An 11,119-nucleotide genomic window follows, 5' to 3' on the forward strand; every position below is an offset into this window, starting at 1 on the left:
AAAAAAAAAAAAGAGGAAAAAAAAAAAAAAAAAAAAAAGAGGAGCACCAACTGACAACAAGACAAAAGAGCTAAATACTTTTTCTATGGGACTTAAGATATAAACAGTTTTACATTTAAAAAAATTATTTTAAGAATTTAATACTTTTCAAGGACTTCTACATACACCCTGAATGGACACAAAGATTAACTTGTATTAAACTGGGAACATTATTTTAACAAAGCGCCTGTGGAATATAATAGTTGCTTGAGAAATCTTACTAGTCTGATTCTGTAAGACCCAGTAAGCACAATGTCATCTTAGGGTGTTTGAGCAGCTCACCTGCTCTTTGACCTCTATGCTGTGTTCTCCCTCCAGGATAAGCGTGACCGCTTGCATTATCTGCTTCCCATGTGAGCTCATGATCTGGTCTATATGCTACCAAAGACAGGGAAAGACAATTAGTGTGTGCTAGACAGTGGAAAGGAAATGTATCAGACCAAGCATATACAGGTGCATCTAAAAAAATTGGAATATTTTTTTTTGTAACATTTCAATAAGTGAAACTTTCATGTATTCTAGATTTATTACATGTAAAGTAAAACATCTCAAAAGTTTTTTTTTTTTTGATGATTAGAGCTTACAGTTCATGAAAGTCAAAAATCCAGTATCTCAAAATATTAGAATATTTCTTAAGATCAATCAAAAAAAGGATTTGCAAAACAGAAAAGTTCAAGTTCTTTAAAGTATGTTCATTTATGCACTCAATACTTGGTCGGGGCTCCTTTAGCACAAATGACAGCATTAGTGAGGTGTGGCATTTAATATGCTTTGATACAGCACTCTGTGAACAGCCACCCCTTTCAGTAATGGCCTTCTGTGACAGACATTTGAGCACCCCCATATAGCCAAAATGGCATGATCATAACACCTCTGTGAATATTCGACTGTGAGACTGGTAGTCAAATCAGGCTCTGCTTTGATACAGCACTCTGTGAACAGCCACCCCTTTCAGTAATGACCTTCTGTGACTAACTCTCTTTGTGGAGAGGGTCAATGATTGTCTTCTGGATGATTGCCAAGTCAGCAGTCTTCCCCATTATTGTGGTTTCATGAACAAGAGATATCCAGAATTTATACAGTAGGGATGGTCATTTAATGAAACTCAAATGTAAATATTCTATTATTTTGAGATACTGGATTTTTGACTTTCATTATCTGTAAGCTCTAATCATCAAAATAAAAAAATAAAAAACTTGAAATGTTTTACTTTACATGTAATGAATCTAGAATATATGAAAGTTTCACTTTTTGAAACGTTACAAAAAGAAAAACTTTTTCACAATATTATAATTTTTTGAGATGCACCTGTATATACTTGCATATATAACTTACCGGCCGGGTGGAGAGCAGGTTTCGAAGCAGCCCCAGTGTTTTCATGAGCACATTGGTATCAGGATCAGACAGGAGTCTAAAGAGCTGTTCTGTGCCCAGAGCTCGAACTATCTCCACCTTCACCTTCTGATCTGCCTGGAAGGCCATGTTCTGCACAAAAACACATTATGGCTTCTGATGACATAGTGTGTTTTCATACTGAAGCTTTGGTGTGGACCGAAGTCAGTTGGTCTTACCATGAGAGCCCAGATGCCATTGACTCTTAGAGCTGGGCTGTCACTTTGTGTGAGGCTGCATAGTAACTCTATGACCCCAGAATCTAAGATAGGCTGTGAACAAACACATACACAATCACTTAAGACCAGCGTCATTGGGAATAATCCTCTCATCTTTGTTTAACAACGTTATTCTTCTGTCTTTTTTTAATAATATTCCTTTATGCACAAAGAAAACATGAGTGGTCAGTGATTATTAAAACATTTAATTTGATTCAATTATAAAAATACTATAATGTAAAAAAAAACTGAGCATTTAATAATAAAGTTTAAGACAAACTTTGATGTTGGCTTGAGAACGCCTGACCAGAAAGTCTGAAGTAGTTTGAAGTTTGAAGGTTTCAGTTTGAAGTAGTTCAATAATTATATTACATTTACTGTAAGAAATTTAAAATTCTGGCTGTATAATACTAATATACCAACAAAGTGTGTGTACTTTACCTCTTTGCTGGGTGAAAACTCCAGCAGTAGGTTGCATAGTGTTGAAGAGGCCATGACCAGGACCTCATCTGGTGCATTCTGTAATAACTACCCACAAAAACAAATGTGCATTCAGTTAGGGTTTGACTAGCCTCCAGGTTTCACTCAACATCATCTGAATATCATACCTTCATTAGTGGCTTCCATACTGCATGATCATGGAAACTTGTCCTTAACTGTTGTACAGACCGTGATAAACTGTGAAGACATCTAGAGAAAATTTTAAAGAAATAAATGGAAATAAAAGAGCAAACCAAAACCTCTTTACTTTGTTTTATTTTTGAATTCTTTCAATATCCAATTGTCGTACCTCTTCAACAAATACATTTAACATTTACACTACTATTCTAAAATTTAGGGTTGGTAAGATTTACTTTTTTTTTTTGAAAGAAGTCTCATGCTCACCAAGGGTACATTTATTTAATCAAAAATACAGTAAAAACAGTAATATTGTGTATTATTATTACAATTTGAAAATTTCTTATTATTCTCAGATATTTCTCAGATGTTTGTTATTATTATCAGATATTGAAAACAATTGTACTGCTTAATATTTTTGTGGAATCCATGACACCTTTTTTCAGGATTCTTTGATGAATAGAAAGCTCAAAAGAACAACATTTGTTTGAAACCGAAATCTTTTTTACTGTCACTTTTGATCAACTAAAAGCGTCGCTGCAGAATAAAAATATTGATTTAAAAAAAAAATAATAATAATTCTTACAGACCCCAAATTTTTGAATGGTAGTGTACAATGGCAGTTTTCATTCTCCTAATTTTTTTGACAGACAATTAAGACAAAATGTGTGTCATACCTGACTGCTGCTAACCGTACTTTGATACTAGATTCTGATAGGCCACTAACAATCCTGTCCATCATATTTTCCGTCTCTGTAATCTGTAGTAGGGAAATTAATGTTAACATCCTTAGCACAATCACCACATCTACCTAATAACCTGTTTTAATTGTCAGGGTATCAAAGTAGTCAAGTCACACTGTTGATTTTTTGAAAAACAGAGCACTAACATAACATAACATAACATAACATAACATAACATACCTTTTTCCTGATATCCTCGTCATTGGAGCCCAGTGAGGCATAGAGTTTAAAGGCTGCCTGTCGCAGCTCATGTGCATGTTTCAAGTCATGATCCAACTATAGGAAGACAAACGATCACTTAAAATGATTTCATTTCATTGGAAAAGAAAAAGTTACCTGGTTACACCCACTCTTGAAATCTACATACTAGGCTTTATACAAAAACAACAGAAGTCTCTGGTATGTCTTAATTTAGAAAGCTAATGAAATGTGTGTACGTGTATGTGAAGTTACCCTCTTAATATCAGTGATGGCGCTGACGGAGCTTGGGTATTTAAAGTAGTCAGCCAACATGGACACGAGGTGGTCAGTGAAGCTTGCAATCCGCTGCAGTTCTACGTCTGGCTCCATCAGGTAGGCTAGCGTCTCAGCCCCCTCCACCCTCTCCTCCAGTAACCGCTCTTTACTGCACATCCGCACCAGGCACGGCAAAGTCTGTCCACACACACACACACACACACACACGCACACACAACTAGTTCATATGCACTTTAAATGACACTTTTGCATTCATCACATTCATTCATTACACAAATGTGAATTTTTTTGGAGGTACCTTTAGTATAATACAGTTGTCGTCTGTCCTGATGGCTCCTGCTCGACACATGTATGTTAAGCTGAGAAAAAAAAGTGTGCAAGTTTGTAAAAGCTGAAGGGATTGCACATGTATTTTTATAAATAACCTGCAGGATGAGATTTACTCACCATTTGGCGGCTGTAAGCTGCATTTCAATGGGTTTGTCCCTTTGCATCATTCTAACAAAAACCTGAGAGAGCTGCTCACCATCTACAAGCACTGAAAAACATACACATATACACAAAATATGATTTTCAGCAGGCTGAAGTATTATTTTATTAACATACAGAAAACCCAAATAAAGGTTTTAAGCTTTGAACCAAACCAAACATCTCTTACATAACCACATCTGATTCAAAGAATAAAATTAGCATTTTAATAAGCAATGAGCAAAATAATTTTGAATCGGTCTTTTTGATGTAATTTGATAGGAGAAAACACTGCTGATGATTTTTAGGCTCTAACACTACACCATAAACTAGGTATTATACACTACTGCTCAAATGTTTGGGGTCGGTAAGATTATTTAAATGGTTTTGAAGTCTCTTATGTTCACAGGCTGCATTTATTTGATCAAAAATACAGTGATATTGTGAAATAAGGTTACAATTTAAAAATGTTTTCTATTTTAATATATTTCAAAATGTAATTTATTCCTGTGATGGCAAAACTGAATTTTCAACAGCCATTTCTCAAGTCTTCAGGGTCACATGATCCTTCAAAAATCATTCTAATATGCTGATTTGATACATTTATTTAAAACATTGAAACATTTATTTATTTATTATAAATATTAAACCATTGTGCTGCTCAATATTTTTGTGGAAATTCTAATAATTTTTTTTTAAGATTCTTTGATAAAGTTCAAAACAACAGAATTTATTTTAAACTGAAATCTTTTGTAACAATGTAATGTCTTTACTGCCACTTTGATCAATTTAATGTATACGTGTTGAAAAAAAAAAAAAAAAATCTTACTGACCCCAAACTTTTTAACACTAGTGTATATAGCTACAGTACCATGGTGGCTTTCCAATAGATAACGTAAACCAGTTAGACTAGCAAAAGCTTACCACAACTTCTCCATGGTAACAGTGATATAGTTCTTCACCAAAATCAGCAATTACATTTCTAACATACTGCATTGTGGCTTAAGTTCTACAGAAGCATTTATCTTCACTTAACAACCTCAAACTGTCTCTATGGAGCTTCTGAATGGTATTTTTTACTTCCAAAAACCTACTGTTCTGCACTATTCTTTTATTTCACTGAACAGTGATTCAGATATTACCAAAGATAATGAAAAACTGCAACACAAAAGAGAAGTCACAGAGATTCTCTGATGAACGTAAGCCAGGAGGACAAAATTAGTGGTGATCAAATGATGGTAGATAGAGGATGATAGAGGTCGTACTCACCATTCACCAGTGTCATGGAGACCTGAGTGTTCTCATAGGCCAAAACTGAGAAACACTTTAACGCCTGCATCCGTACCTACAGAGAGGGTTCACAAAACATTATTACTCCGAACACACGACACGCATTAAAAATACAATTACAAAAGCAAAAGCAATTCATTTCCTTTTTGTACCTTATCGGAGGGAGAGATGAGCAGAGGAGCGATGTTCTGGATGGCACTGTGGTTGAACAACACCGTCTGATGTTCTGGAGTCTGGACACACAAATTATTCAATGCATTTTTCAATAGAGCCAATTATTTCAATAGAAAAGAAAAAATTACTTTGCCAAGAAGCCTAAACTGTAATACTGCAACCATTTTATGGTTTGGCGCGTGGCCACAGGTGCATGTTGGCTAATCCTTAATAAGGCTTGAAATAAAGCTTGTATGTGGCTAATCTAATCAGAATTTAGAGCTGGAACCATTCCCTTTATAATTCTGAATAAATGCATATGTGATGTGTAATGCACAGAGTTGTGTGTGCTACCTTGCAGCAGTGGGCGAAGATTTGCGTGATGTATTCCTTTGTGTGCCGTGACCGACTCAGCAGGGACATGAGATGGGGGATCACGGTGGGGTCCTGATGCAAATTAAAACATGCTGATCACACTTCCGTTTATGCATGTACATATGTCATTTCAGAATGTGCATGTTGTCTCACTGTGTAGAGCAGCTGCACTGGTGTGACTGGACTGATGAAGACGGTTCTTAAACAGCGCAGACATGCCTCAATGAAGATCAGATCAGAACACAAGAGACCTGCAAAAACACAAAACACTGCTCAAAAGTTTGGTATCGTGAAGATTTTTTTTTTTTCTTTAGAAAGAAGTCTCTTATGCTCATCAAGGCGGCATTTGATTATTTTATTTGATCAAAAATACAGTTAAAACAGTAATATGAAAGATAGACTGAATAGTCAGAGCAAGAACCTTGAAGCAGGGCTGGGATGATGTGACAGTCCACCAGGGACTTGATGTTGTTCTCTGTGCCCATTGCCAGACTGCCCAACACGACCGCACATTCAGTCCTCAGCTCCAGACTAGAGGAGCTCTGCTGGAGAAGATACAGGAGTCTACACACACACACACACACACACACAAAGCCAATCATCAATCAATGCGTCTCACAATCAGCCACCACAACAAAACACAGAGACGAGCAGCAATGAGCCACCGGACACACCTGGACTAAAAATATTACAACACACACACACACACACACACACACACATACACACGCACACACACACACACACACACACAAGTATATCCTCATCAGCAGTGAATAGCATGTAAAACAGAGAACAGAGAAAACAGTTTTTGCCGTCTTTAAGGTAAGAGAGTGTCTTAATTAAATAAACCTTGTTTATTTACAGGTTTAAATATGATTTTGAATCCCAGATTTTGAATATAATCTCAGACTTTTGGACTTCACTGTAATTTTGCAGCTATATTCTAGCCCAGCCCAGACAACTGGATAAATTAGCTGATTTTCAACCTTACTGGCTGTGTCAAAACTCATTGCAGTACTATTGGTGAAAGAAGGGTGAAGTGGGTGGACATACCTTGGCACGGCTCCCAGCACAATCAGGTTGGCCTTCTGTTTGTTGTTTCCGATGACAGCATTCTTCATGTCACTGTCAATAAAGGTGCAATCACTTATAACTCATGGTGCAAAACATACCTTTTCTATGGCATGGAAACTGATCAACAGAAGAACAGAAGAAATAATTTTGAGGGTGCTATTGGTCAGATAAACAACAAGCTGGGTTAAAAAAGCTGTACTGTGGTTGCTGACTTCAAAATTTTAGTTTAAGCTTGGGGATGTAACAATTCACTCAACTCACGATACGATACAATTTTCTCACAATTTTTTTTTGACCAAATGAGATTTAAGACATGAAATGGTGGACTTTTATTATTGATTGGACAAAATGCTGCACATTTCTTTGTGAACAAAACAAATTCAAATAACAAATTTTAAAACAAACCCCAAATCAAATAACACAAACAAAAGAAATCAGAGATTAGAGGCAACTACTCTAACTACTCTAGCATTTTAATCACAAAGATGCTGCATACATACATGCAGCATGATCAGTTTTTAAACTAAATTGGACTGCATAATTTGACATTCGTAGCAAAAACAGGATGGTCTGACTTTAGTTTTGTAAAACTATACTACAAAATATATCTGCATGAAACAAAAACAGCAGACAGGCTGAATTAGATGCAAATTCACTCTCTGAAAGCAGGTGGCGCTTATGGAACAGCAGAGGTACAGCGTTTCCATGGTTGCCGCTGTAAAGAAAGCAGAGCTATTCAAAAGTTTGGGATAATTTTTTTTTTTTTTAAGAAGTTAATACTTTTATTATGCAGGGATACATTAAACTAATCAACATGACAGTAAAGACTTTTACCTAATTACAAAAGACTGAAAAATCAGCTTTACCATTACAGGAATAAATAAATAGAGTTATTTTAAATTGTAATAATACTTAACAGTATTTCAGTTTTTACTGTATTTTGATCAAATAAATGCAGCCTTGGTGAGCATTAGAAATTTCTTTCAAAAACATTTTAACATGTTAAAAACATTTAAAAAATCATATTATTTTTCCTATTTATAAGGTTTAAAGAGTCCTTCAGCATGAGACAAACATTTTAGAATAAAAATATTACATTTAGTATGTCAATTAATATGGAAACTGCATGTACAATAATTAAACCAAAATTAATTACGTTGTTTAAAAGGTTAGTTCACCCAAAAATGAAAATTAGCTTGTGTTTTACTCACCCTCAAAGCATCCTAGGTGTATGTGACTTTCTTCTTTCAGACGAAACCAATCGGAGTTATATTAAAAATTGTCCTGGCCCTCCAAGCCTTACAATGAGGGTAAGCGGGTGTTGGTTGTCAACAGTTCAGAAGACGTGACATAAAGTGCGTGCATCCGTAATAAAACGTGCCTCACATGGCTCCGGGGGGTGAATAAAGGCCTCCTGTAGTGAATCCATGCATTTTGTAAGACAAATATCTATATTTCAAATGTAATAAACACTTTTTTCTCACTTCCACTGACTGTTGTACGCGGAAGCCGTCCAGGCGGATGACGTAAAACATTGGCGTTGCATGATTAGTGACGAACGCGGAGACAAAACAAAACAAAACAAAACGCCAGTCACGAATTAGAAGTACAAAACGAGGATTTGTTAAGAAAAATCTCGGAGGATTTCGATATAAGCTAAGAGGAGACTGATTTTCCTTTGCTAAAGTAAGGAAACTTTGTTTCCTTTGCTCCTGCATTTCTCAGAGGCGCGTGCACAACGCCTACGTACTACGTCATCCGCCTGAACGTCTTCCACGTAACACAGTCAGCGGAAGTGAGAAAAAAGTGTTTATTACGTTTGAAATATGGATATTTATCTTACAAAAATGCATGGATTCACTACAGGATGCCTCTATTCACCCCCCAGTGCCGTGTGAGGGACCTTTTTTTACAGATGCGCGCACTTTATTTTACGTCTTCTGAACTGTTGACAACCAACACCCGCTTACAAGGCTTGGAACAGCCAGGACAGTTTTTAATATAACTCCGATTGGTTTCGTTTGAAAGAAGAAAGTCACATACACCTAGGATGCTTTGAGGGTGAGTAAAAACAGACAAATTTTCATTTTTGGGTGAACTAACCCTTTAAAACAGCTTAGCAGAGAACACTGCTGTCTTTGTTGAACATGTCAAACGTAACTGGTTAGCAGAGTGGCTGATAATGAGAGCAAATAGTAACACCCTCCTAGCAGACTCTCATCTCATGACTCATTACCTGAATGCACATACAGCACACAAAGGTAATGTAACGAGATTCTCCTCTGAACAAAATGGACATGCCATTGAATATTATATTTATTTTTCTCTTCCAGAAGGCTTTTTTGCACTAAAATGACAGAGGCATGTGCAATCATAATTGATGCTTTATCGATGCTATTCTTCATCAACAGTAATCAAAATATTTACAAATGTTCCATAATCACAATGAACTCATGCAACATTCAAGTCAAAAAGGAATGAAGAGAGGAGTGTACATGAATGGCAGAACAAAGTCATAACAGATACACAGAGCATTAATTACAAACCTAATGTGCACCATTTGCTCTTTTATTTTGTTCCATTTTCACTAAAGTCCTTTCTGCCTTTGTCAGGAAATGAAAAAAGGAGAAAGAAATATGAAATTGCCCAGTGTTGCTATTGTTAACAGAAAAGGAAACTAAAACAAATTGAAATAAATAACTGAAATAAAATATAAATATCAGATTAGAAACTTTTTTTAAAATCTCAGAAAAAAAATGTATAAATGCTTTTAACTAATTGGAACAAGCTAAAATACTAAGATTACTAAAACTGAAATTTTACGCACTGCCTAGTGCCTACAAGGCCATGAACACTGACTGGACAGCGGAAGCAAATTGGTATTCATCATAATTATTTTAGCACGCCCCCAACTCTGAAAGAAACCAGCATTTCCTAGTGATTATAACAACACTATCAGTGGTGCAACGCAAGATCACGCTCATCCTGCTGAAATGATCTTGACATGACTATAAATCAGCATAAATGCAAAAAACTTAATGTGTTAGTTGATGGCTGCTCTGAAGGATCTATATCTGTGGAAAAGTACGGCTGTGGCAGTCGGGAAACATCAAGCTAAGAGTAACCAGAGCTGGAGCCCTGAGTTAAAAATAAAGATGAAGAGACCCGAGCCGCAGCTACACAGATACATCTCACATAAACACACAAGTACAGCACCTCAGAGCATCTTACATTAAACAAAAAAAGAACTAACATGTACTTGCTCTATAAGGACTAAAAACAGCCTCCTATTGTGACAGCCTCATCTTTAGCACTCAGAAAGTGAGCATGGTGAACTATAACACAGAGCAGAGCGCTACACACAAGGAGGGACACATGGTTGTTTACTCACATGACTCCCTGCAGCACGTTCTGTGGGTCGGGGTCAAAAAGCCGGTCAACATAGTGGCGACTCGTGGCTGTGACTTCCTGCATTGTGACAAAGACAGCAAAGATGATTCAGCAAAGTCATCCCATCTGAGGCATCAAAACACCTTCAGTCTCGCCCCATAGCCTCCTCCCTGGCTCACAATACTTTGGTCTGTTTACCCTTACAGTTGCTCTAGAAGGAGAGCAGAGACCTGCTTCTCATCTCCTCAAACACTGCAACTCACTTGTACAGGCAGAGATGGCAATTTCAGGCCAGGAAAAAGTGGGAATGACGTCCACCCCAAACATACCAAAGCATCTATGCAATCATTTGGCACTGCTATAAATGTCACTTCATGCTTCAGCCACACATGAACTCTACAATTTAGAACATAATGTAACATAATGGTGTTTCGCTGTACCAACCTAACCTGTTCTGGCACAAATGAGTTTCCAACATACTCCAACAATGAATCTGAATGATTTGGGATAATTAATAAATTACAGTATTACATCTCTCTATGATTACCCAGCCCTAAAGAAATATTCAGTGGTCAGTTTAGACATACTTGTAGGGCTGAAAAACGATTAATTGCGATTAATGGCATTCAAAATAAAAGTTTGTTTACATACTATATGTGTGTGTACTGTGTATATATATACACAGTGGTGTGAAAAAGTGTTGGCCCCCTTCCTGATTTCTTTTTTTTTGCATGTTTGTCACACTTTAATGTTTCAGATCATCAAACAAATTTAAATATTAGTCAAAGATAACACAAGTGAACACAACATGCAGTTTTTAAATGAAGGTTTTTATTATTAAGGGAAAACAAAATCCAAAACTACATGGCCCTGTGTGAA

The 11,119-nt window shown here is 36.4% G+C and overlaps 1 protein-coding gene across 1 annotated transcript in view; it reads right to left on the reverse strand.

Moving 5' to 3' along the window:
• The window catches only part of LOC107663904 (armadillo repeat-containing protein 8), a 26,197-nt gene that overhangs the window by 10,403 nt on the left and 4,675 nt on the right, over window positions 1-11,119 (reverse strand). Inside the window, exons 2-18 of the mRNA XM_016454307.1 lie at window positions 10,242-10,318; window positions 6,830-6,901; window positions 6,195-6,337; window positions 5,927-6,024; window positions 5,753-5,845; window positions 5,398-5,478; window positions 5,225-5,300; window positions 3,935-4,025; window positions 3,786-3,846; window positions 3,464-3,664; window positions 3,191-3,286; window positions 2,945-3,027; window positions 2,258-2,339; window positions 2,091-2,177; window positions 1,611-1,703; window positions 1,375-1,524; window positions 322-417 (exon numbers count right to left, since the gene is read on the reverse strand). Of these exons, the coding sequence (XP_016309793.1) occupies window positions 322-417; window positions 1,375-1,524; window positions 1,611-1,703; window positions 2,091-2,177; window positions 2,258-2,339; window positions 2,945-3,027; window positions 3,191-3,286; window positions 3,464-3,664; window positions 3,786-3,846; window positions 3,935-4,025; window positions 5,225-5,300; window positions 5,398-5,478; window positions 5,753-5,845; window positions 5,927-6,024; window positions 6,195-6,337; window positions 6,830-6,901; window positions 10,242-10,318 (1,680 nt within the window). The remainder of the gene's footprint in view (window positions 1-321; window positions 418-1,374; window positions 1,525-1,610; window positions 1,704-2,090; window positions 2,178-2,257; window positions 2,340-2,944; window positions 3,028-3,190; window positions 3,287-3,463; window positions 3,665-3,785; window positions 3,847-3,934; window positions 4,026-5,224; window positions 5,301-5,397; window positions 5,479-5,752; window positions 5,846-5,926; window positions 6,025-6,194; window positions 6,338-6,829; window positions 6,902-10,241; window positions 10,319-11,119) is intronic.

This window comes from Sinocyclocheilus anshuiensis, unplaced genomic scaffold (genome assembly GCF_001515605.1).
Source record: "Sinocyclocheilus anshuiensis isolate Anshui unplaced genomic scaffold, SAMN03320099.WGS_v1.1 scaffold976, whole genome shotgun sequence".
NCBI lineage: Eukaryota > Metazoa > Chordata > Actinopteri > Cypriniformes > Cyprinidae > Sinocyclocheilus > Sinocyclocheilus anshuiensis.